Here is a 25,959-nt window from a genome sequence, read left to right on the forward strand (position 1 = left end):
GTGAGAGGTGGTACCTAGATCTGCAGTCAAGAAGATGAACCAGACCTGTATCGAACCTCACACTGGTTTAACAAGGATACCACCTAGCTGAGATTTCGAACCGTTTATCGAGACACATCTTGGCGAATAGTTTGCTGCATCTCAGAAACGTAACGCGCAAGCATTAAAAAAGGTGTTACTCTGCAAAGTGGTCAAGGCCAAGACAAGAAATGAATTTCCATTAGTTAAAAGTATGTGAGGCAAAACTTTATTATAAAGTTTACATCACTTCTTTTTCTTTTCCTGTTTCAGTTTCTTCTTTTCCTCTCGCCTCCTTTCCTTCTCCACTTCACGCTGGAAGATCTTATACGCGAGGAACACTGTAAGAAAAGAAAGGTGAATAATTATATTACATCAACTACAACAAAGAAGTGTGGAATTAAGGGTGTAAACAAAAGGAATGCTCATACTAAACCAATTGAAATTTTTTCAAAACTAGGCTGGCTAAACCAGCAGCAGAATTGTGTAATGTCAACTGCCACACCACATTTAAAAAGAATGTGTCCTTCAGAGAAGTTTTCAGCTGTAAACTGCTGTAAACATTTGGAAACCGGTGATTCGAAGATGCAAATCTGACAATATATTCGGTCCCAGCGGAGGTTCTAGTCCTCCCTCGGGCATGGGTGTGTGTGTTTGTCCTTAGGATAATTTAGGTTACGTAGTGTGTAAGCTTAGGGACTGATGACCTTAGCAGTTAAGTCCCATAAGATTTCACACACATCTGAATATTTGACAATATATTCGAAGTACCAATCGTGATTCCCTCCCCCCCCCCCCCCCCCTTTGTTTGTTTTCAAAGCAAATCACCCAGGAAATTAACATTTTTGTAGGATAATTAATTCTCATATACAGGGTGTATCATAATTAATGGCGTAAACGCATACAGTTGAAAGTACACAATACTAGAAGCAAGTAAGTCTCCGTAAACACACGGTCGAAGCAGCATACTTTAAGAGCTATGAGCACTTTTTCATCTTCGCTACTTTGAAACACAGCTCTTCTAATGAACAAATGCTAATAAATTTTAAGTTTTAAGGTATGCATTTTAGAGCACATGTCTACTGGACTTTTTTTCTTGTTTTGGTCCATACTGACACTTCCCAAAATATGGAAAGCAAAGAGCTTGCAGTAGAAGAGAGATGTTTCACAGCATCGAAGATGAAAAAACTGCTCGTAGCTCTTAAGGAATGAATTTTCGACCCTATGTTTACTCAGAATTTTTTTGCTTCTAGTATCGTGTACTTTCAACTGTATGCGTTTACACCATTAATTATGATGCACCCTATAAACCCTGTGGCAACGGCCTTGCCGCAGTGGATAATCCGGTTCCCGTGGGATCACCGAAGTTAAGCGCTGTCGGGAGTGGCCGGCACTTGGATGGGTGACCAACCAGTGGCCATGCGCTGTTGCCATTTTTCGGTGTGCACTCAGCCTCATGATACAAATTGAGGAGCTACTCGACCGATTAGTAGCGGCTCCGGTCAAAGAAAACCATCATAACGACTGGGAGAGCGGTGTGCTGACCACACGCCCCTCCTATCCACATCCTCCACTGAGGATGACACGGCGGTCGGATGGTCCCGATGGGCGATTTGTGGCCTGAAGACGGAGTGCTATATACCATGGCGTTCCGCATGTAAGTGCGGACAACTGTCTGACAAAGGAAGTACATCAGGTCGAATGGCGAAAACACAATACAACTGATTTTAAAATATCTGTTCCACTAACAATCAAGGTAATTTATTTTTTTAAACTCTACAGCTGTGTACAAGCCAGGTTTGAAGGTCAACGAATCCACAGATTACACAAACCCAAGCTCCTGAATAAAGTGTACCATATTGCAAACAATTATGCCCAGCAGATTCTACAGAGCCATACACGAGGTATTATTTGGCAAAAAGCTGAACATTTGCTCGATATAATATAGGGTACGTAAATAAGAAGTACTGTCGGAATTGTATTTCCCTAAACAGAAGTTGCTGTTTTGTTGTACGTTTTTCCCTTATTCGTTACCGAAGTGCACAAGTGGTCGATGATGTACTCACTGAGGCTTTTGATATTGGAGTACCTCTGCGCTTATACACCAAAAATGATATGGCAATACCACATGTTTTCCTTGTCAAGGGTGCATAGTGTTCCACTCCGCTGCGTTATAAACACTTTACTGAAACTCCGCATTTGCATTTCCATGACGAAGAAGGGAAAAACCTACGATAACACAGCATCTTCCGTTTTGGAAAATATGAGTCATACGTAATTTGTGTGTCACCACATCTTGTTTCAAACAAATCTTCACTTTTTTTCCAAATAATATGTCATGTACGACTCTTGTGAGTCTGCTGGCCATAATTGTCTGCTATTGTTCTTAAGTAACTCGTATTTCTGCAGACTTCAGACCCGATAATCTTCAAACATCTATTGCTCTCACATACAAGTTTACATAGAAATGATCTTGATGCGTAACAGAATAGGTTCATCTCCGTATTTCAAACTACTTCTCTTGTGGGAATGAGAAAGTCGAACAATATAATTGGTTTCCAGTGCCATTTCTGTGTTTTCAAATCACTAATTTATGGTAATATTGGTCACTGCAGCTAAAAAAAAAAGCACCCAAGAATTGTATGGATTCAGGTGTCTCAGATATTAAAATTAATCTCGTAAACTTCGGGTTTCAGTAGTGAACAGATTTATAATTGCCTTTTGAGCATGTCACCAAATTTTGTGAATTGACGTATTCAGGCATATATGTTTGAGTAGTGGCAGAAAGCGACTGAAAGACAGGGGTGACCTTTTGAAGATAACGAAAGAACGTAGCGTAGCGAAGAACTTATCAGATCAAAGGAAGATTTCGAAGTGCCAAGACAAAAGGACGATCATTCATACTGCAACGCTTAACTGGTAGGAAGCGATAAATGCTGGTTGTGAAGAACAGTGTTCAATAAATTCGGTAACGAACAAAGCAGACGATTAGCTACTCAATTTAGAAGGTTTCGTGCAATGTGAAATCGAACATATGCGAGGCCATAAAGTGGTACAGACAATTAAAAATGTTTACTTACAACAGATGGCAGTAACAGCACCTAGAGTCCACGGTTTAGAAGAGAGTGACGGCGGAAATACTATAAAAAAACTGTGGGTGTCATCAACGAATGCTCTACGATTTTTGGCGACTAGTTTATGGAATCCTCAGACACCCAGAACGCAAAAACACCTGAAAAGGAGATCCCGAATCCCTATTCGCCCCTCAGCCCTCTTTTGACAAGGTTGCTGGTAGAATGATAGTGACTTCTTACTCCGGTAGTCCTCGGCTGCAATAGCTGATGATTTTTCTTCAAAATCTAAGCAATGGCTGAGATACAAAAACTTCGGATTGGTGGTCAAAGAAACTACCCTCCCCCCCCCCCCCCCCCTTACCAGGACCCCAGTTCCGAGAGATTCGCTTCAGTTTACTTCCAAAAATGAGGCAGTCGTCGGCGATGTCATTATAGAAAAGATATAAGCTCCGAGTGGACGTACACGTGGAAGGAAAGGTCTTGTACTGTTTCACAAGAACCGTACTGGAATTCGCTTCACTCAACATTGGGAAACCATTGAAAACCTAAATCTGGTGGGTTGGACGGGGATTTGAATCTTGTTTCTCACGAAAACAGTCAAATAACTTATCCATACCGTCTCTTCCGCCGTTGGAAACACACGTAACATGGATGCGTTGACGAAACAGGGTGCTGGAACAGTGTGAAAGCACGAATTGTAGAATGCTGTCACAGGCGGAAGTGCTTGTCTGGTTGGTAGAGAAAGTACACTTACACAAATTTGAGAAACTTTTACGTTTACATCTGTACTCCGTAAGCCATGTTACTGCGTGTGGCAGATGGTACTTAGCGTACCAAAGCTATTTCTTACCTTTCTTGGTACAGTTGCGAATGGCTTGTGGGAAGAACAGTTGTTGGGAAGTCTCCGAATAAACTTAGATCTCTGATTTTACATTCATGGTCTTTTCTCGAGAAGTAATCAGGAAGATATTGGTTGACATTTCCAGAGAAGTAAGCTCTTGTAACGTTAAAAATAAACAATACTGTGACGCAATACGCCTCTCTTGCGGCTTCTGCCTCTGGAGTTGGCTGATCATCTCTGTGACGCTTTCGCGCTTACGAAATGAAGCTGTAACCAAACGCGCTGCTCTCCTTTGTATTTTCTGTTTCGTCTATCAATCTGGTACTGGTTCCAGATCGCCTGGTGTCTATATTACCTGAGATTAGTTTTTTGTGGTCGTTCCGCATTAAATCGGTCCATGCGCAACCTATTTGATATTTTATGGATATGACTGCTTCCAATGACTGTTCTGCAAAAGTATAATTAATCGACAATGCATCTTTCTGCCTTTTTATCCGCAACACCTAACGTTTGCTAATGTAGAGGGACAAATCCCAATCCCTGCAGCTTCGGTCCTCTGCAGGTCTTCTTTGCATTTCTGTACAAATTCCTAGCGTGGTTACTTCTCTGTATTCAACATCACCCGCGGAAAGCCTCAGGGAACTTGTGACGTTGTCCACTAAGTCATTTATACATATGGTGGCAAGTAACAGTCCTATAATGCTCCATTGGGGTACGCCCCAAGTTACTTTCACGTCGGAAGATTCCCTCCGTTGAGAATGACATGCTGTTTCCTAGGACATTTTCAATCCAGTCACACGACTGACTGCTAATCCGTATGATATTATTTTGTTCGTTAAGCAGCAGTGCGGAATAGTATCGAACGCTTTCCGTAAGTCAGGCAACACGGAATCAACCTCGGTGCTGGCGTTACTGCTTTCTGAGGGTAATGGACAGACAGAGCGAGCTGAGTTTCCACAGTCGTTGTTTCTGGAACCCATGTTCATTTCCATAGAAGAGTTTTTAAGTCTCCAGAAACGTACATGGTAAGAAGAGCTAATACCCGTGCAAAAAAGAGTGTGAACAGATGTGAAGTAATGCACTCAGCCTCGTGATGCCAATTGAGGAGCTACTCGACCGAATAGTAGCGGCTTCGGTCAAGAATACCATCATAACGACCGAGAGAGCGGTGTGCTGACCACACGCCCCTCCTATCCGCATCCTCCGCTGAGGATGACACGGCGGTCGGATGGTCCCGGTAGGCCACTCGTGGCCTGAAGACGGAGTACCTGTAAGTAAGTGAGGAGAGCTGGAAACTCAAATACATTCTACGAATCTCCGAAAGAACAGACACCAAGCAGCATCCGCAGCTGTGAAACATATTTCTTAAATTGCAGAAGGACGAGGGAGAAAGAAATGGAAAGGGATGGGATTACTGATGTCAGATACATTGGGACTTTAAACGGAATCAGCTGCGACGAGTGAAAATGTGTACCGGACTGGGATCCGAATCCGGGATCTCCCACTGCACTATGGAGTCTGCAGCTGCGATACATTACATGTAAGTTGAAATAGGAGGGGGAGAAAAAAAAGGAAATGGGAGGGATTATTAAAGTCAGATGCTCTGGGACTTTGCCGCGGAATCAGCGACGTAGAGTGAAACTGTGCGCCGGACCGAGATCCGAACAGAGGATGATACGCGTAAAGCTGAAATACTAAACACCTTTTTCCAAAGCTGTTTCACAGAGGAAGACCGCATTGCAGTTCCTTCGCTAAATCCTCGCACAAACGAAAAAATGGCTGACATCGAAATGAGTGTCCAAGGAATAGAAAAGCAACTGAAATCACTCAACAGAGGAAAGTCTACTGGACCTGACGGGATACCAATTCGATTCTACACAGTGTACGCGAAAGAACTTGTCGCTCTTCTAACAGCCGTGTACCGCAAGTCTCTACAGGAACGGAAGGTTCCGAATGATTGGAAAAGAGCACAGGTAGTCCCAGTCTTCAAGAAGGGTCGTCGAGCAAATGCTCAAAACTATAGACCTATATCTCTGACGTCGATCTGTTGTAGAATTTTAGAACATGTTTCTTGCTCGCGTATCATGTCGTTTCTGCAAACCCAGAACCTACTCTGTAGGAATCAACATTGATTCCGGAAACAGCGATCGTGTGAGACCCAACTCGCTTTATTTGTTCATGAGACCCAGAAAATATTAGATACAGGCTCCCAGGTAGATGCCATTTTCCTTGACTTTCGGAAGGCGTTCGATACAGTTCCGCACTGTCGCCTAATAAACAAAGTAAGAGCCTACGGAATATCAGACCAGCTGTGTGGCTGGATTGAAAAGTTTTTAGCAAACAGAACACAACATGTTGTTCTCAATGGAGAGACGTCTACATACGTTAAAGTATCCTCTGGCGTGCCACGGGGGAGTGTTATGGGACCATTGCTTTTCACAATATATATAAATGACCTAGTAGATAGTGTCGGAAGTTCCATGCGGCTTTTCGCGGATGATGCTGTAGTATACAGAGAAGTTGCAGCATTAGAAAATTGTAGTGAAATGCAGGAAGATCTGCAGCAGATAGGCACTTGGTGCAGGGAGTGGCAACTGACCCTTAACATAGACAAATGTAATGTATTGCGAATAGATAGCAAGAAGGATCCTTTATTGTATGATTATATGATAGCGGAACAAACACTGGTAGCAGTTACTTCTGTAAAATATCTGGGAGCGTGCGTGCGGAACGATTTGAAGTGGAATGATCATATAAAATTAATTGTTGGTACGGCGGGTACCAGCTTGAGATTCATTGGGAGAGTCCTCAGAAAATGTAGTCCATCAACAAAGGAGGTGGCTTACAAAACACCCGTTCAACCTATACTTGAGTATTGCTCATCAGTGTGGGATCCGTACCAGGTCGGGTTGACGGAGGAGATAGAGAAGATCCAAAGAAGAGCAGCGCGTTTCGTCACAGGGTTATTTGGTAAGCGTGATAGCGTTACGGAGATGTTTAGCAAACTCAAGTGGCAGACTCTTCAAGAGAGGCGCTCTGCATCGCGGTGTAGCTTGCTGTCCAGGTTTCGAGAGGGTGCGTTTCTGGATGAGGTATCGAATATATTGCTTCTCCCTACTTATACCTCCCGAGGAGATCACGAATGTAAAAGTAGAGAGATTCGAGCTCGCACGGAGGCTTTCCGGCAGTCGTTCTTCCCGCGAACCATACGCGACTGGAACAGGAAAGGGATGTAATGACAGTGGCACGTAAAGTGCCCTCCGCCACACACCATTGGGTGGCTTGCGGAGTATAAATGTCGATGTAGAACTTCCTGGGCAGTTGCGTTAACCACTGGACCACCCGGGCAAAGTGTTTACCAGAACGCGCGCACTGTTTCGGCACCCCTCTCGGTCGACCCACAGTCCCACCTAGTGCCACCTATCGGCAGTCCGTGTCCATGTCCTCTGCAGCATAATGGCGCACAGCATTTCGCGGCCAGGAATCGAACGGCGTTCAGCTCACTGCCGATAGCTGGCGGCACCACCGCCGCTTAACAGCGTAGGCGCAACCATCCCTAAGCCACTTCTGCTGTAACCCCAGCAAGGCTAGGCGGCGAACATACGGAAAATACACTCATGCTCACAAGGATAATGCTGATACATGGTGAAACAACGCTCTGGTGGGCTGTTTGCGGGTTTAAATCACCTCGGGGTATGACCATGCGGTGCATTTGACCTGCGGTCGTCGCACGGTGGCGCTGGCAGCAGTTCACATACTCAGAGGTTTGTTGGTGCATGTCCGAGTATGACGCAGCGAGTAAGTGAGAAGACGTTTTCAGACGTGCTAATGGTGACAGTGTGCTGAAAATGGCTCAAAGAACACACATTGATGACGTTATGAGGGGTAGAATACTAGGGTGACTGGAGGCTGGTCAAACACAGCAGGTCGTAGCACGGGCCCTCCGTGTGCCACAAAGTGTGATCTCAAGATTATGGCAACGATTCCAGCACACAGGAAACGTGTCCAGGCGCTACAGTACGGGACGTCCACAGTGTACAACACCGCAAGAAGACCGATATCTCACCATCAGTGCCCGCAGACGGCCACACAGTACTGCAGGTAGCCTTGCTCGGGACCTTGTTGTCTCCAGACACGCAGTCTACAGGCTACTGAACAGACATGGTTTATTCGCCCGGAGACCTGCAAGGTATATTCCACTGACTCCTGGTCACAGGAGAGCCCATAAAGCCTTGTGTCAAGAACACAGTACATGGTCATTGGAACAGTGGTCCCAGGTTATGTTCACAGACGAGTCCAGGTATAGTCTGAACAGTGATTCTCGCCGGATTTTCATCTGGCGTGAACCAGGAACCAAATACCAACTCCTTAATCTCCTTGAAAGGGACATGTACGGAGGTCGTGGTTTAATGGTGTGGGATGGGATTATGACTAGAGATGGGTCGAACTCGTTCATTCCCGTGAAGTACTTCATTCATTTCACTCTTTGCCGTGAAGCGTTCAAATGAAGTAGTTCATTCATGAAGTACGGAAGCCTGGCGAAGTTGCCCAGTTCGCCGTTCAGCCGCGGCTACGCTCGCTTCGCCTCGCTCGTACAATAAAGCTTCGTAATACTTTATATTTTTACCAACAGATGGCCGAACTATGCAGTAACGTGCACGCAACGTTTTGCGTCTTACAGCGTCTGAGTTAACTTAAATACAGGATGGTCGAAGGGGACAAAGGAAAGAGAAACAGAGAAGCCTGTCACATATAAAGGAGGTATTACGTTTAATCTTGCTCGACATTTTCTCATGAAGCGCCAAAAAGAGTCTTCATCTGCCAAGTGAAACCTTATTTGTTGTATTTATGGACTGAAAACTAGGGCTACCAACGAAATGCAGTCCAAGTTTATGTTCCTTTTAAAATTTAATCCAAAATAGAATGAGTATGTTTACCACTGTCACAAAGTCTATATACCTACGTTAAGTAATTATTCAGAAGTTTTCCTGGAGATTTTATTTTTATTGAGAATAATAACCCTCTAAATTCAAAACATATAAACTGTCACCTGTAGTCATTGGTACGATTTCAGGTAAAATCCCTCTTTATTTTATTCGAAAGCAGATTTTGTGTCTGTTCACGCTTATACAATGGCTAGCAACACGCGATCGCGTAAAAGTAGTGAAATTTGGGGTTTCTTCGCCGATTTAGGTTATGTGAAAGGAAAGTGCAACTGCTGTTCTAAGTGTATTTCACCACGCGATTCGTCGACAGGCAGTACAGGGAGGATTGAAGTGAAGGGAGAATGAGTGACGTAGCGCCAATGTAGAGGGAGAGGGGAAGAGAGTGAGTGAACGAACTAGAAAAAGAGTGTGGAGTGTACTATCTGTGGAGAGTTTGAAGTACCAGTTCATTGAAATTGAGTGGTTAGTTCACACTTCACTGGAGTGAAGCGTTCATTTAAACGTCTCATTCACGAGCTCCCCATCACTAATTATGACTGGTGCACGTATACCCCTGCATGTCTTTGACAGAGGAACTGTAACAGGTCAGGTGTATCGGGACGCCTTTTCAGGGGTGCAGTGGGTCCCACCTTCCTCCTGATGGATGATTACGCACGGCCCCACCGAGCTGCCATCGTGGAAGAGTATCTTGAAACAGAAGATATCAGGCGAATGGAATGGCCTGCTTGTTCTGCAGACCTAAGCCCCATCGAGCACGTCTGGGATACTCTCGGTCGACATATCGCCCTACGACAATTCAGGAGCTCCGACAGGCAATGGTGCAAGAATGGGAGGCTATACCCCAGCAGCTGCTCGACCACCTAATCCAGAATATGCCAACCCGTTGTGCGGCCTGTGTACGTGTGCATGGTGACCATTTCCAATATTGATGTCGGGGTACATGCGCAGGAAACAGTGGCGTTTTGTAGCACATGTGTTTGCGACGGTTTTCTCAACTTATCACCAATACCGTGGACTTACAGATCTGTGTCGTGACTGTTTCCTATGTGCCTATGCTATTAGCGCCAGTTTTGTGTAGTGCCACGTTGTGTGGCACCACATTCCGTAATTATGCTTAATTTCTGAGCATGAGTGCAGCAAGCTAGGGGCCAATCATGCCGTGCCACGGCACCACGGTGCCACGGCGACTTGTGTACTCCTGCATTCCTGGACTAAAAAGCGCACGCCCCGCCGCGAACGGACGTGTGAATTTAGGCTGCGCGAAGTGTTTGCACTCACCGCTTGTAACTACGGACATATACAGACTTAAGTGACAGTGTTGCATGATAGTGATAGGCACTCAGTGTACATTTCCGTCTGACAGTTTTTGTATCCGCAGGAATAGAAAAAAAATGGTTCAAATGGCTCTGAGCACTATGGGAGTTAACTTCTGAGGTTATCAGTCCCCTAGAACTTAGAACTACTTAAACCTAACTAACCTAAGGACATCACACACATCCATGCCCGAGGCAGGATTCGAACCTGCGACCGTAAACGAATAGAAAAATTGGTAGAAGCAGACCTCGGGGAAGATCAGTTTGGATTCCGTAGAAATGTTGGAACACGTGAGGCAATACCGACCGTACGATTTATCTCAGAAGAAAGATTAAGGAAAGGCAAACCTACGTTTCTAGCATTTGTAGGCTTAGAGAAAGCTTTTGATAATGTTGACTGGAATACTCTCTTTAAAATTCTGAAGGTGGCAGGGGTAAAATACATGGAGCGAAAGGCTATTTACAATTTGTACAGAAACCAGATGGCAGTTATAAGAGTCGAGGGACATGAAAGGGAAGCAGTGGTTGGGAAGGGAGTGAGACAGGGTTATAGCCTCTCCCCGATGCTATTCAATCTGTATATTGAGCAAGCAGTAAAGGAAACAAAAGAAAAATTCGGAGTAGGTACTAACATCCGTGGAGAAGAAATAAAAACTTTGAGGTTCGCCGATGACATTGTAATTCTGTCAGAGACAACAAAGGACTTGGAAGAGCTGTTGAACGGAATGGACAGTGTCTTGAAAGGTGGGTATAAGATGAAAATCAACAAAAGCAAAACAGGGATAATGGAATGTAGTCGAATTAAGTCGGGTGATGCTGAGGGAATTAGAATAGGAAATGAGACACTTAAAGTAGTAAAGGAGTTTTGCTATTTGGGGAGCAAAATAACTGATGATGGTCGAAGTAGAGAGGATATAAAATGTAGACTGGCAATGGCAAGGTAAGCGTTTCTGAAGAAGAGAAGTATAGATTTAAGTGTCAGGAAGTCGTTTCTGAAAGTATTTGTATGGAGTGTAGCCATGTATGGAAGTGAAACATGGACGATAAATAGTTTAGACAAGAAGAGAATAGAAGCTTTCGAAATGTGGTGCTACAGTAGAATGCTGAAGATTAGATGGGTAGATCACATAACTTATGAGGAGGTATTGAATAGAATTGGGGAGAAGAGGAGTTTGTGGCACAACTTGACCAGAAGAAGGGATCAGTTGGTAGGACATGTTCTGAGGCATCAAGGGATCACCAATTTAGTACTGGAGGGCAGCGTGGAGGGTAAAAGTCGTAGAGGGAGACCAAGAGATGAATACACTAAGCAGATTCTGAAGGATGTAGGCTGCAGTAGGTACTGGGTGATGAAGAAGCTTGTATAGGATGGAGTAGCATGGAGAGCTGCATCAAACCAGTCTCAGGAGTGAAGACCACAACAACAACAACAGTTTTTGTATTTATATCTTGTGTGAACTTCAATTGAGAGATTAAACTTGGTTTTCCGCTCACGCCTCCAGGCTTCGTTGTTCCGCACTTTCCGGATACAGCCTCCAAGCTCACTATTTGAGATTCCCACAGGATGTCAGATGTAATTGTACATCCGCACTGAAGAAAGTGAATTCATTGCCCATTGAAGTGAATCAATTAGATGAATGCATAGTGTCTGTTCTTTCGGACATGTAAGAAACAACAGACACCACGAAGAAATGGCAGCTGTTACACATTATATGTAAACTGAATGAGTGTGTGTCGCACTGCCTAGTAAGTGGGAGACCGGTTTCGGATGCCGATTTGGTGAAGATTTTCACTCGTCGCCGCTGATTCCCAGTAAAGTCTCGATGCAGTTGACATCAGTAGTCCCTTTCCTTCCCTTTCCTTTCTCCCCCGACCCCCTCTACTTTCAATTTACATCAGATACATTGTATTACCATGTACGGGAGAGCCGATCACAGTGAGCAGGCTGTGGTATTACTATTTTTTTAAACTGAACAGCAATAGACGGAAAGGCCTAGAAATGAGTATTATGATCTACAACCACTGAAGTAGAATATGGAATACAATGAGATTTTCACTCTGCAGCGGAGTGTGCGCTGATATGAAACTTCCTGGCAGATTAAAACTGTGTGCCGGACCGAGACTCGAACTCTGGAGCTTTGCCTTTCGCGGGCAAGTGCTCCACCAACTGAGCTACCCAAGCACGACTCACGCCCCGTCCTCACATCTCGCAGGAGAGCTTCTGTAAAGTTTGAAAGGTAGGAGACGAGGTATTGGCAGATGTAAAGCTGTGAGGACGGGGCGTGAGTCGTGCTTGGATAGCTCAGTTGGTAGAGCGCTTGCCCGCGAAAGGCAAAGGTCCCGAGTTCGAGTCTCGGTCCAGCACCCAGTTTTAATCTGCCAGGAAGTTTCGGAATATGGAATAGTTTAAGCTCCTATGTATCAAATTATATATTTTACAAAATTCAGTTTCCACAAAGTGGAAGAATGGCCCCTTCATCTGACTCAAAAATAAAGGGTAAAAAACTAAAAAAGAACTAAACAAATTTTATTGTGAAACATGATTAGAATTAAATTATTTACACTTTTCACAAACAAAAGCCGAACTGCATTCCTCAATTTCAGCACAGAGTTCGTCGCCCAGAGGGAGCACAGGTGGCACTTAATGCAGTGCTGTTCTGGCCTTGCATTTGAAAATTTTTCTTCGCATTACATGCACTTTATGCGTTCACCTTCATCGTTAGCGCCAAAAAGAGCTCGACTAGGGTTGTTTTCTGCTATCTCTAATTTTTTTGTTGTCTTTCTTCTCTCCCTACTTCCTTCTTTTTATTTTATTTTTCTTCTCTTTCTTTATTTGCCGCTTTTAGGTCACTGTTGTAAGGATTTCGACTTAGTATCGCCACAGACACCATCTTTTCGGCCGCTGTTGTTACGTTTTGCCCCTACACAAAATGGCCAGAAGCCACCGATGAGATGGCCACTTTGCCTGCATTGACGCTATTACACAAAAGCTGCAGTACCTTTTAATAGCATGACCGAACTTTCAATAACTAGAATAAGATTATGGAGTTAAGATACGATAGTTTCAACACAATTTCATTAAAAAGACATAGGTCACATTCTCTCTCCACACTAAATACTCAAACTGACCATTTACCTTAAATCGGAACAACTGAAATCCACAAAAATTATTATAACCCGGAATAGCGGCGCAGCGAACAGGTTAGACTTCATGGGGTGATTGGACCCTACACGGATAATTAGTGAACGAATTTCTAGCTCCATGCCAGTACCTCATAAGCTTCCGAGACCCCAGTAGCCACTTTGCCTGCCATGACCACAATGCCTGATGCTCCCCTAATTTCGGATTTGTGGTTGATGGCAGGGAAATAAGTCCAAAAAGGAATTAAAGAACTTCTGAAGGTATGCTCTACAGTACAGAAGCAAACATCAAACAATACTGAGTTTCGTTTAGTTCTGCGTCGCATATCAGAAAAGTTTATCTCGTTATCCAATTTACAATTTAGTTCTGTGTGCTTGACAGTGGGTACTTTTTATAATATGCGACTCGCCAACAAGAGTTAGGTTTTCAGTGATTTCCCTAAATCGCTCCAGGTAAATGTCGGTTGAAAGGGCATGACCGATTTCCATCACCATCCGAGCTTGTCCTCCGTCTCTAATGACCTGGATGTCGCCGAGACGTTAAACGAAATCTTCCTTCCTTCCTTTTTATAACACCTTAGAGCTTCTTCTTATTCCATCGTGGAGTAAGGAAAGAGTAATTAGTTACATGCATTTGTCTATGCCCGTATTAGTCTAATTTTATTTTCACTCTCTCCATGGAGACGAAAGGGAATGAATATTGTTTTTAGATTCTGTTCTGTTGGCCTGTTCTAGAAACATATTAACCTGACAACACTTAAACCGAGTTATAAACTGGTATGCAAGTGCAAGTTCTAGTGGTGTAATATTCCTTGTCTCTTTCTTCTTTACCTACTACCATCTCCCTTTACCTTAACTTTTTAGCCTAAATTTAGTTTCAAAGATTAATAATGGCCATGACTAACTGTTGGACGATTTTCCCTCGTCTCCACTTTATTTGTGCTGTAAAGGCACTAAGTACATTATGACATATGGTGTACTGGTATCTCGTCAGAACAGTTTGCTAATATGCCGTAATTTAAGCAACTCGTGAGAATGAGTGAAGTCACTTTCTACTTTTCGTGAAGAAAATTCAGGTATCGGCAATACTAATACTCAAAGACGTCATTCTCGACCGTAAAAACGATCGCATTATGATGATCATAATTATTCACAAATCTAAACGGACTGATACCATCATAGTCAAGAGCGGGGCATATTATAGCGGCACTAGCAAAGGAGACAGAATTGGATGACAGTCAAGTAAGACGAAGACCTTTGTACATCATACATTCATTACATGTGTGTTTAGTGTGTTTGATGAGATGATCAGAACATTCACAGCTGGATGATGAGCTATCCCGAAACCAGGTGCTGTATTATCTGAACACTGCCGTAAAGTGTGTCGAATGCAAGTAAGCCATAACGATTAAATATAACAATCGCTGTCTCAGATCCGCAGAAATGGATAATAACATTAAATTTCATCTGGCATTGCATCAGCGTACAGCAGACCCACTTGAAAATACCGTATACCGCAATCAATGGAGGAATGAGTTGTTAGTTAGTTACATGTTCCACACATCATTTGAACAATTTTTTATCTAAACGATGTGGAACGAGTCGGTTTACGGGATATGTATACATGATTAGTTTTAACGTTAAAGAACATTCCGTTTTTTAGTTTTACTAATGAAACTACAAATTACACTTAAAACTAGTTTTTTTTTTTCTTTTTCGTCTATGAATAGAAGTTTTCGAGAAGAAATGATTTTAGGTTACATTTAAAACTTGCTTTGCTTCCTGGCAGGTATTTTATGTTGTTGGGCAAATGATCAAAAAATCCTGTTGATGCAGACAGAACTCCTATCTAAGCAATTTTAAGCTTTAATAATGGGTAAGAAAAGGTCATTTTTTATCTAGTGTTGTAGGTGTGGACATTACTATTCTTCTCAAATTATGATGGATAATTTATGAGGCATTCCATTAGCACACACACACACACACACACACACACACACACACACACACACAGACACACACACACACACACACACACATATATATATATATATATATATATATATATATATATATATATATATATATATATATATATATTCTGAAGGTTCAGTTAAAACACCTAACACCTTGAAGAGGTACCTACAGTATAACTGTGGGTGAACACAACATATTACCCTCACTAATCGCTTCAGTGCAATTAATACTTTCTAATTGTAAGTGATGGGTTACACTAGAAAAATATTCTAACACACATTATCGATTGGAAATAGGAAAAATAGGTGGGGACGGTGATGCCTTTATTTCTAACACTAGCAATTGTACGAAGAGCAAGAGTATTTGAACCTAATTATTTGAGCAGCAGAGTGATATTTTTCTTCGAGTTCAAGTTTTCATCAATACGTGCACCCAAAAATTTGGAGTATTCTACCTGTTTATTGACTCCTGTTCATGTGCTGCATCAGTTGTTGGTATGACTATTTGTTGTACAGAACTGAATATATTGTTATGATATCGAAAACTGCCATTTTGAGGCCATAGCTGTGTGCATATTGTAAGTTGATTCTTTCAAAGAAAAACACAGCAACCATCCGCTATTAATAACGCTGTTTATTGCAGTAAATAGCTCCATAAACCAACCGATGCACATTTGTTTGAACTTTACATAGGTTTTTTGCTCTTTTTGTTATATAAAAAGACCTACATAAAATTCAAACAGATGTGCATCTTGTGAATAGCCTTCTGGAGATGAACCTGTCGAAAGGTGCTATTCACTGAAATAAACAGTATTATTAATGGAGGCTGGTTGCTGTATTTTCTTTGAAAAAATCAACCTATACGAAGACAGTATGATTTCTCAAAATTTAGGAAGGATCGATTTTCAGGGAAATAATTAATAATTCCTTGCAAATCATCATAAACAAATTCTTCTCTCGCTTTCTGTCTAATGGTATTTATTAAACCACTAGTATCTCTATATAAAATACCAACACAGTTCGATGAATGTTAAGTGGAAGGTCTTCACATACACTGAAGAGCCAAAGAAACTGGTACACCTGCCTAATGTCGTGTAAGGCCCCCGCGAACACGCAGAAGTACCGCAACGGGACGTGGCATGGACTTAACTAAAGCCTGAAGCAGTGCTGGAGGAAACTGGCACCATGAATCCTGCAGGGCTATCCATAAATACGTAAGCGTACGGAGGGTGGCGATCTCTTCTGAACAGCACGTTGTAAGACATTCCTGATATGCTCAATAATGCTCATGTCCCGGGAATTTGATGGCCAGCGGATGCTTTTAAACTCAGAAGAGTGTTCCTGGAGGCACTCTGTAGCAATTCTGGGCATGTTGGGTGTCCCATTGTCCTGCTGGAATTGCCCAAGTCCGTCGGAATGCATAATGGACATGAATGGATGCAGGTGATCAGACAGGATACTTACGTACGTATCACCTGTCAGAGTCGTATCTAGACGTATCAGGGGTCCCATATCACTCCACCTGCACACGCTCCACACCATTACAGAGCCTCCAACAGCTTGAACAGTCCCCTGCTGATATGTAGGGTCCATGGATTCATGAGGTTGTCTCCATACCCGTACACGTCCATCCGCTTGATACAATTTGAAACGAGACTCGTCCGACCAGGCAACATATTTCCAGGCATCATCAGTCCAATGACGGTGTTGACGGGCCCAGCGAGGCGTAAAGCTTTGCGTCATGCAGTAATCAAGGGTACATGAGTGGGCTATCGGCTCCGAAAGCCTATATCGATGATGTTTCATTGAATGGTTCGCACGCTGACAGTTGTTGATGGAATTGAAATCTGCAGCAGTGTGCGGAAGGGTTGCATTTTTGTCAGGTTGAACAATTGTCTTCAGTCGTCTTTGGTCCGGTTCTTACAGGATCTTTCTATTGCCGCAGCGATGTCGGACATTTGATGTTTCACCGGATTCCTGATATTCACGATACACTCGTGAAATGGTGGTGCGGGAAAATCCCTACTTCATCGCTACCTCGGAAATGCTGTGAACTATCGTTCGCGCGCAGACTATAACACAACGTTCAAACTCACTTAAATCTTGATAACCTGCCATTGTAGCAGCAGTGACCGATCTATCATCTGCGCCAGACACTTGTTATCTTATGTAGTCTTTGTGACAGCACCGCCGTATTCTGCCTTTGTACATATCTCAGAATACGCAGGTCTATACCAGTTTCTCTGGCGCTTCAAGTATACAGGATGGTCCATTAATCGTGACCGGCACAAATATCTCACGAAATAAGCGTCAAACGAAACTTGTCTAGCTTGAAGGGGGAAACTAGGTGGCGCTATGCTTGGCCCGCTAGATGGCGCTGCCATAGGTCTAACGGATATCAACTGCGTTTTTTTAAATAGGAACCTCCATTTTTTATTACATATTCGTGTCGTGCGTAAAGAAATATGAATGTTTCAGTTGGACCACTTTTTTCGCTTTATGACAGATGGCGCTATAATAGTCACAAACAAATGGTCACAATTTTAGACGAACAGGTGGTAACAGGTAGGTTCTTTAAATTAAAATACAGAACGTAGGTACGTTTGAACATTTAATTCGGTTGTTCCGATGTGATACATGTACCTCTGTGAACTTATCATTTCTGAGAACGCATGCTGTTACAGATTGATTACCTGTAAATACCACATTAATGTAATAAATGCTCATAATGATGTCCGTCAACCTCAATGCATTTGGCAATACGTGTAACGATATTCCTCTCAACAGCGAGAAGTTCGCCTTCCGTAATGTTCGCACATGCACCGACAATGCGCTGACGCATCTTGTCAGGCGTTGTTGGTGGATTACGATAGCAATTCAACTTTCCCCACAGAAAGAAATCCGGGGACGTCAGATCCGGTGAACGTGCGGGCCATGGTGCTTCAACGACCAATCCACCTGTCATGAACTATGCTATTCAGTACCGCATCAACCGCACGCGAGATATGTGCCGGACATCCATTATGTTGGAAGTACATCGCCATTCTGTCATGCAGTGAAACATCTTGTAGTAACATCGGTAGAACATTACGTAGGAAATCAGCATACATTGCACTAGTTGGATTGCCATCGATAAAATGGGGGCCAATTATCCTTCCTCCCGTAATGCCGCACCATACATTAATCCGCCAAGGTCGCTGATGTTCCACTTGCCGCACCAATCGTGGATTTTTCGTTGCCCAATAGTGCATATTATGCCGGTTTACGTTACCGCTGTTGGTGAATGACGCTTCGTCGCTAAATAGAACGCGTGCGAAAAATCTGTCACCGTCCCGTAATTTCTCTTGTGCCCAGTGGCAGAACTGTACACGACGTTCAAAGTTGTCGCCATGCAATTCCTGGTGCATAGAAATATGGTACGGGTGCAATAGATGTTGATGTAGCATTCTCAAAACCGATGTTTTTGAGATTCCCGATTCTCGCGCAATTTGTCTGCTACTGATGTGCGGATTAGCCGTGAAAGCAGCTAAAACACCTACTTGGGCATCATCATTTGTTGCAGGTCGTGGTTGACGTTTCACATGTGGCTGAACACTTCCTGTTTCCTTAAATAACGTAATTATCCGGCGAACGGTCCGGACACTTGGATGATGTCGTCCAGGATACCGAGCAGCATACACAGCATACGCCCGTTGGGCATTTTGATCTCAATAGCCATACATCAACACCATATCGACCTTTTCCGCAATTGGTAAACGGTCCATTTTAACACGGGTAATGTATCACGAAGCAAATACCGTCCGCACTGGTGGAATGTTACGTGATAGCAAGTACTTACATGTTTGTGACTATTACAGCGCCATCTATCACAAAGCGAAAAAAGTGTTCCAACTAAAACATTCATATTACTTTACGTACTACACGAATATTAATAAGCAATGGGGGTTTCTATTTTTAAAAAATGCAGTTGATATCCGTTTGACCTATGGCAGCTACATCTAGCGGGCCAACCATAGCGCCATCTGGTTTCCCCCTTCAAGTTAGACGAGTTTCGTTCTTTGTAGTTTTTTCGTTTGATTCTTATTTCGTGAGATATTTGGCCCGGTGAGAATCAATAGACCACCCTGTATAGAGAATAGGAGTGGACACAAAATTACATCCTATGGGACTCCCTGATTTCTCCCTAGTCGCTAAAATTTTTTTCTCCTTCCAACATTGTCTGAATTATTTAGCACAATTCTATGATTTCTGTTTGCTAAGTATGATTCAAACCAACTGTTTGTAAATCAATTAATTCCATAAAATTTAGTCTCACGGGGTAGCCGTGCGGTCTAGGGCTCCTTGCGACGGTTCGCGCGGCTCTCCCCGTCGGAGGTTCGCAACAAATGAATGCAACAGTTTCACAGTCGCACAGTTTTCCCTGTGCACTGTCAAAACATATGTTTTTAACGTTTTCAAATTTTTCCTTGTGTAGACCGTCAAATCCTGCATATATCCAAGCAAATCTGAACATGTCCTGGAATTTTGGAGAGCGAAGTTGATTACGTGTGAGTGCCTGATCTTTGATAACTGTCTGAAAATAAAAAATTAAACTTTTCACCTGAGGGAAGACTTCAGCCAAGAACCTCGCGTTCCGCAGCTGCTCACGCTAACCACGGGACCACGGCGCTCCTGAGATCAGATTACCCTTGATGTTGCCTATCTTGGGCATGGGCTACTCAGTTTGTATATTTTGCTTATTTTTTTCATAGTTCCACACAATTTCTTCCTGTTTTCTCGATTGATCTGTGTTCAGTTTTTCAAGGCCTATCCACTTTGCCAACTTACAACTAAATCTGAGGAGGGTGCGATGGGGAGGTTCCCTTGTAAGAGAATGACGTAGTCTACGCAATGAAACGCCTTGAAAAGACGAGCAATCCATCTAGAATCCAAATTGTGATATGCTGAGTAAATTGTTTGTTCTTAAACGTTAGCCTCCTCTTGAGTATACAACCTTTTCGAATATTTTGGAAAAAGGTGTCGGTCAGGACGTCATATCCCAGTCTGGCAAACATGTTGACATTCCAGTAGATACTTGGTTCGGATCCAGCTGGCTGTTACTACAAAGTTTATCAACCAAAGTGCGTGTCATTTACGACGGCGGCCGACTTTAGGTTCGTTCTGCGCATCTGACGTCACAAAACAAAGTCAGCCAATGAACAGAGAACGACGTTGCCAGAGCTCCACTGCAGTGCAGAGCACGGACGAGTGTCTTCAGCTTTAGAAATGTTCAGTCATAAATAAAGTAATTGAACAAAAGCAATGTCTTGATAGCAGACTTTCTTTTATAGAAAGTTTGGAAAAAGCATTCCTTATACCAATTGCTTCATAGTCTATTAATTAACTAAACCAAACAAGCAATAAGCCTAATTCAGGCGATAGCAAGGAAAGGTGTTTGTATAATTCCCACTAAACGCCTTTTCGCAATAAAGAACAGCGGTAATTGTTTATTTCCTACTGTACTTCGACGAAACGTCAGTAATTCATAGTCATACCAACAGTGTTTGTAGGTATTTTGCGTGACATTATAAAGTCCTCCAGGAGATCTATTGGATAAGGAGCTGCGTTAGCGTAATGGTTAAAATGTTTGGCTATTAAGCGAAAGGTTCTGAATTCAAACCTTGTATGGTGCTTAAAATTTTCTTTATTTGAAAACAATATCGAAGTGTCTTACTTCATGAATTTTATACGTTTGAATGCAATTTTTTGAAATTTCTAATGGCAACTAAAATCGACCATACGGAAAGTACACGCTATGGACTTTTACCTCTGCAAACTCTTGAAAATATAGTGCAGTGGTTTACTACATCCAATGCTGCACAATAACTGCGTTGAACATCGAAACAAAATTAAGTCATTTATGGGGAGAAGGTATCAGTCAAGAAGATGTGTAAAAATCAAATTTTTGGGCCAAATAGTTTTTGTGAAATCGAATGATAAAGTGTGTCAAAGTAGTCGAAACACCATGTGCCTGCACAGGCAAGCAGTGCAGTGATGAGAAAATCGCTCACAGCGCGGAATGCTGGGACCACGTCTCTGTAGCAGCGAAAGGGTTAATGCGGCCGTGGTGGCTTTACTTCATAAACTGTGCGCTCCCCCCTAAACGTAAGTTTGCGAACTATACTATAGCGCTGCTTCTCTTGGCGCGTGCAGCTGGCAACGCAGCAATCTCCCGCGTCTGGGCGAGCATACGCGAACCGCCAAGGTAAATGAATTGAACAATAATACTTCAGGATCCACAACAGCGTCATTCTGTTGGAGAGCACATTTTTGCATGTCAAGCGTAAATAAGATCACAGAAGCGTGGGCGAAAATGGAAGAGCTGCTTACGGAAGATCATGAGGACGATGGTGATGGCGACGATGACGAGGGTGTAGGGGGAGAGCAGGATGGCCCAGACGCCCTCTGGCTGCGCCTGCTGGTCCAGCAGCGACTTGAGCAGTTTGGCGCGCTTCTCGGCCGGCATGTCGGCCACCTTGGTGATGAGGTGCTTGAGCCGCTCCGCCAGCTGCTCCTTGTCCAGGTTCAGTCCTTCCAGCCCTTCCCCCGTCGCCTCTCCCAGCTCGTCCAGCGGCACGTCGGCCATCTCGTCCATGGTTCGGCGTCGCTGAAGCACAGACAGCCGCCCATTGCACCACACCGGCCACTAGGACTGTCGATATTTTTAAAAATATCGGGATTCCGACGTATCAGTTTTAAAAGAATATCATTATTGGCTCTCGATACATCTAGAAAAAAAATCGATATATGGGCGCGTAAAATAACGAAGTACCTACCTATAAAAATATACTGCCGGTTTTAGAGCTGTATTTTTGCACTACTGGCCATTAAAATTGCTACACCAAGAAGGAATGCAGATGATAAACGGGTGTTTATTGGACAAATATATTATACTAAAACTGACATGTTATTACATTTTCACGCAATTTGGGTGCATAGATCATGAGAATCAGTACCCAGAACAACCACCCCTGGCCTTAAAAGGGACTCGATACGCCTGGGCATTGAGTCAGAGCTTGCATGGCGTGTACAGGTACAGTTGCCCATGCAGCTTCTACACGATACCACAGTTCATCAAGAGTAGTGACTGGCGTATTGTGACGAGCCAGTTGCTCGGCCACCATTTACAAGACGTTTTCAATTGGTGAGAGATCTGGAGAATGGGTTGGCCAAGGCAGCAGTCGAACATTTTCTGTATCCAGAAAGGGCCGTACAGGACCTGCAACATGCGGTCGTCCATTATCCTGCTGAAATGTAGGGTTTCACAGGGATCGAATGAAGGGTAGAGCCACGGGTCGTAACACATCTGACATGTAACGTCCACTGTTGAAATTGGCGTCAATGCGAACAAGAGGTGACCGAGACGTGTAACCAATGGCACCCCATACCATCAAGTCGGGTGATACGCCAGTATGTCGATGACGAATACACGCTTCCAATGTGTGTTCACCGCGATGTCGCCAAACATGGATGCGACCACCATGATGGTGTAAACAGAACCTGGGTTCATCCGAAAAAATGGCATTTTGCCATTCGTGCACCCAGGTTCGTCGTTGAGTGCACCATCGCAGACGCTCCTGTCTGTGATACAGCGTCGAGGGTAACCGCAGCCATGGTCTCCGAGCTGATAATCCATGCTGCTGCAAACGCCGTCGAACTGTTCGTGCAGATGGTTGTTATCTTGCAAACGACACCATATGTTGACTCAGGGATCGAGACGTGGCTGCACTATCCGTTACATCCATGCGGATAAGGTGCCTGTCATCTCGACTGCTAGTCATACGAGGCCGTTGGGATCCAGCACGGCGTTCCGTATTACCCTCCTGAACCCACCGATTCCATATTCTGCTAACAGTCGTTGGATCTCGACCAACGCGAGCAGCAATGTCGTGATACGATAAACCGCAATCGCGATAGGCTACAATCCGACCTTTATCAAAGTCGGAAACGTGATGGTACGCATTATCCTACTTACGCGAGGCATCACAACAACGTTTCACCAGGCAACGCCGGTCAACTGCTGTTTGTGTATGAGAAATCGGTTGGAAACTTTCCTCATGTCAGCACGTTGTAGGTGTCGCCACAGGCGCCAACCTTGTGTGAATGCTCTGAAAAGCTAATCATTTGCATATCACAGCATTTTCTTCCTGTCGGTTAAATTTCTCGTCTGTAGCACGTCATCTTCGTGGTGTAGCAATTTTAATGGCCAGTAGTGTAAGTATTGATTCATTACTAGATATTCTGCACAAGCTAGCAACCCGCCAACCCCCTTTCGAGGAAGAACCGAGAGGAAAACGATGTGCGTCCGTCCTTGACGATAACCACTTTGCTAACAATGGTATAACTGCATGTAAGTGGCACAATAAAAAGGTGTCCGATGGGTCCATCGTTCGGTATCGTCACATATTGAATTTGTCTGGAACACTTCGTGCTGACTTGCCTGTTTTTTTTTTCTCATTTCTCCAATATCAACGACTTAGTAGCTGCAGTGTCAAAATTGCTTTGGTGAAGCTAAACGTTGCAGTTTCTGTAGGGTAGCGCCCAGCGACGATTGCGTCAGCATTTCCCCTCACACGTCTATGGCCACCGCAAAGACCAAGCTCATCAGTGAGATTTTTACTCATCGTTTGCCGCATCTGTTTTTAAATAATGCCAATGTGAAGAAATGGCATACCAGTTGCGTTAAAAACTGTTTTGTTTTCCATTTACACCGCCACCCCCCGCCCCTCCAACCCCTAGTGCAATCGGACTTCTTCTGTTGTACCACATACAGTTGCTTCACAAAGTCAAAGGCAAAGACTGGACGTCATGAAATCTCAAAAAGTCGTTGGACTCCTCCACACAGTGAAACTAAAATTAAGTTCTACTACAATTTCAAAAGAAAAACTTCAAATATTTGTCGAAAACTGTGAAAAACTATAATATAAAATAACAATATCGGCACTCCATATTACCACTTTGATATCAATATATCGACATATCGGGGGAAAAATGACGCCGGTACGTATAGATACTTTCTGGAAGAATATCGCTACGCGCAGCGACAGTTTGTAAGAGTATTATACCTACTGAGGCCAAGTTTATTGGACACTTTTAAGTGCTGACATGTGGGGTTCCTGATTCGAACTCGTCAACATTATCGAGTCGTTAGAACCAGATAGAAGGTGAATGTAGTTCGAATTTTGAGGACCGATGTTATGTAGAGTATCAATAAATATGAACTGACAAGTGAAGCCATTAAAATGTGATGATAGGAAGAATATCAACTATACGAGGCCTGTTGAAAAAATCGCAATTTTGCGCCAATGGTGTGTTGGAGCGAAATGCTATTGTCATCCCTGCACACACGCCTGTCTTCAATGTGTGACTACCGGCGGTTTCATTCTTATATGTCTGTTAGTTATTGTATTGTAGTGAATAGAATGTTGTGTCGCACAGTTTGCGTATCTCTAGATGGTAGAGTTAGAGGAGCACCGCGTCTGCATTAAATTTTGCTTGAAGCATAAGAAAACCTTTACAGACGTATACCAAGTGATGCAGGAAGCCAGTGTTGATTACTCTGTGTTACGAAAGATTCACACGGTTCAAACATGGACGGACGGAAGTTAAAGATTACCCTCGTTCAGGACGCCATTCGACATATGCCGACGACGCTCATGTCAGGAACGTCAACGACATTACGCGTGCCTATCGAGGACTGATTGTCAGAGAGACTGCAGAAGAATGTAACATTTCAGTTGGATCACGCCACGAAATCCTGACACAGCATCTGGAATGGATCGTCTTGACGCCAGGTTCGTACCATGGCTCATGAGTCGAGACCAGAAAGACCTTTGCCTCGCAATATGTGAAGAGATTTTGGGTCACGCGAATGAGAACGAGATGTTCCTTAAGAGAATCATAACTGGTGATGAGGCGTAGATCTACGGTTATGATGCTGAGTCCAAGATTCAATCTTCACAATGGGTCGGGAAAGGTTCTCCAAGACCAAAAAAAAAGCTCATCAGGTCAGGTCAAGCCATGCTAACAGTTTTCTTAGAAGAATTAGTTCATCATGAATTCATATCACAGGGACAAATTGTTAATCGACGGTCCTATAAGGACATGTTGCGACGCTTGCTAGAAAATGTGAGGAGGAAACGGCCCGAAATGTGGCGAGACAATTCATGGCTCTTGCATCTCGATAACGCACCCGCAGTTTCATCCCGTTGGTGCGTGACTATTGCACAAAAAACGAAATCACTGTGATGTCTCATCCTCTGTACTCTTCGGACCTAGCCCCTGCGGACTTTTATTTATTTCCAAAGTTGGAAATCCCGTCAAAGGACGAAGATTTGGAGCGACAGACGAGATAAAAGAAAATTCGCAGACAGCGCTTCGCCCGGTTTAGCAAGAGTCCCATCAAGACTGATTCCGGAAGTGAAAACGGCGTTGGGAGCAATATATCATTTGTGGAGGATAGTATTTCGACGGAGACCATGCACAATAAGTAAGAGGTAAGCGTAGAAAAATTTTGTGAACAAAGCTCCGGATTTTTTGAACAGACCTCGTACCTGATAATAAAACAGTGATTGACAGCTAGTTGTTTACAGGATCGTTACAACAGCAACA

The 25,959-nt window shown here is 43.5% G+C and overlaps 1 protein-coding gene and 1 non-coding gene across 3 annotated transcripts in view; one reads left to right on the forward strand and one right to left on the reverse strand.

Moving 5' to 3' along the window:
• Nucleotides 1-224: 224 nt before the first annotated feature.
• The window catches only part of LOC124596125, an 80,166-nt gene continuing 54,431 nt past the window's right edge, over nt 225-25,959 (reverse strand). For both annotated transcript variants that reach the window (XM_047135145.1, XM_047135146.1), the window contains exons 2-3: nt 21,679-21,955; nt 225-359 (exon numbers count right to left, since the gene is read on the reverse strand). In XM_047135145.1, the coding sequence (XP_046991101.1) occupies nt 265-359; nt 21,679-21,943 (360 nt within the window). In that variant the 5' untranslated portion in view covers nt 21,944-21,955 and the 3' untranslated portion in view covers nt 225-264. The remainder of the gene's footprint in view (nt 360-21,678; nt 21,956-25,959) is intronic.
• On the forward strand, nt 12,483-12,557 carry Trnas-cga. The gene has a single exon. It is a non-coding gene; the product is annotated as a tRNA-Ser (tRNA).

Source organism: Schistocerca americana, chromosome 2 (assembly GCF_021461395.2).
Source record: "Schistocerca americana isolate TAMUIC-IGC-003095 chromosome 2, iqSchAmer2.1, whole genome shotgun sequence".
Lineage (NCBI taxonomy): Eukaryota > Metazoa > Arthropoda > Insecta > Orthoptera > Acrididae > Schistocerca > Schistocerca americana.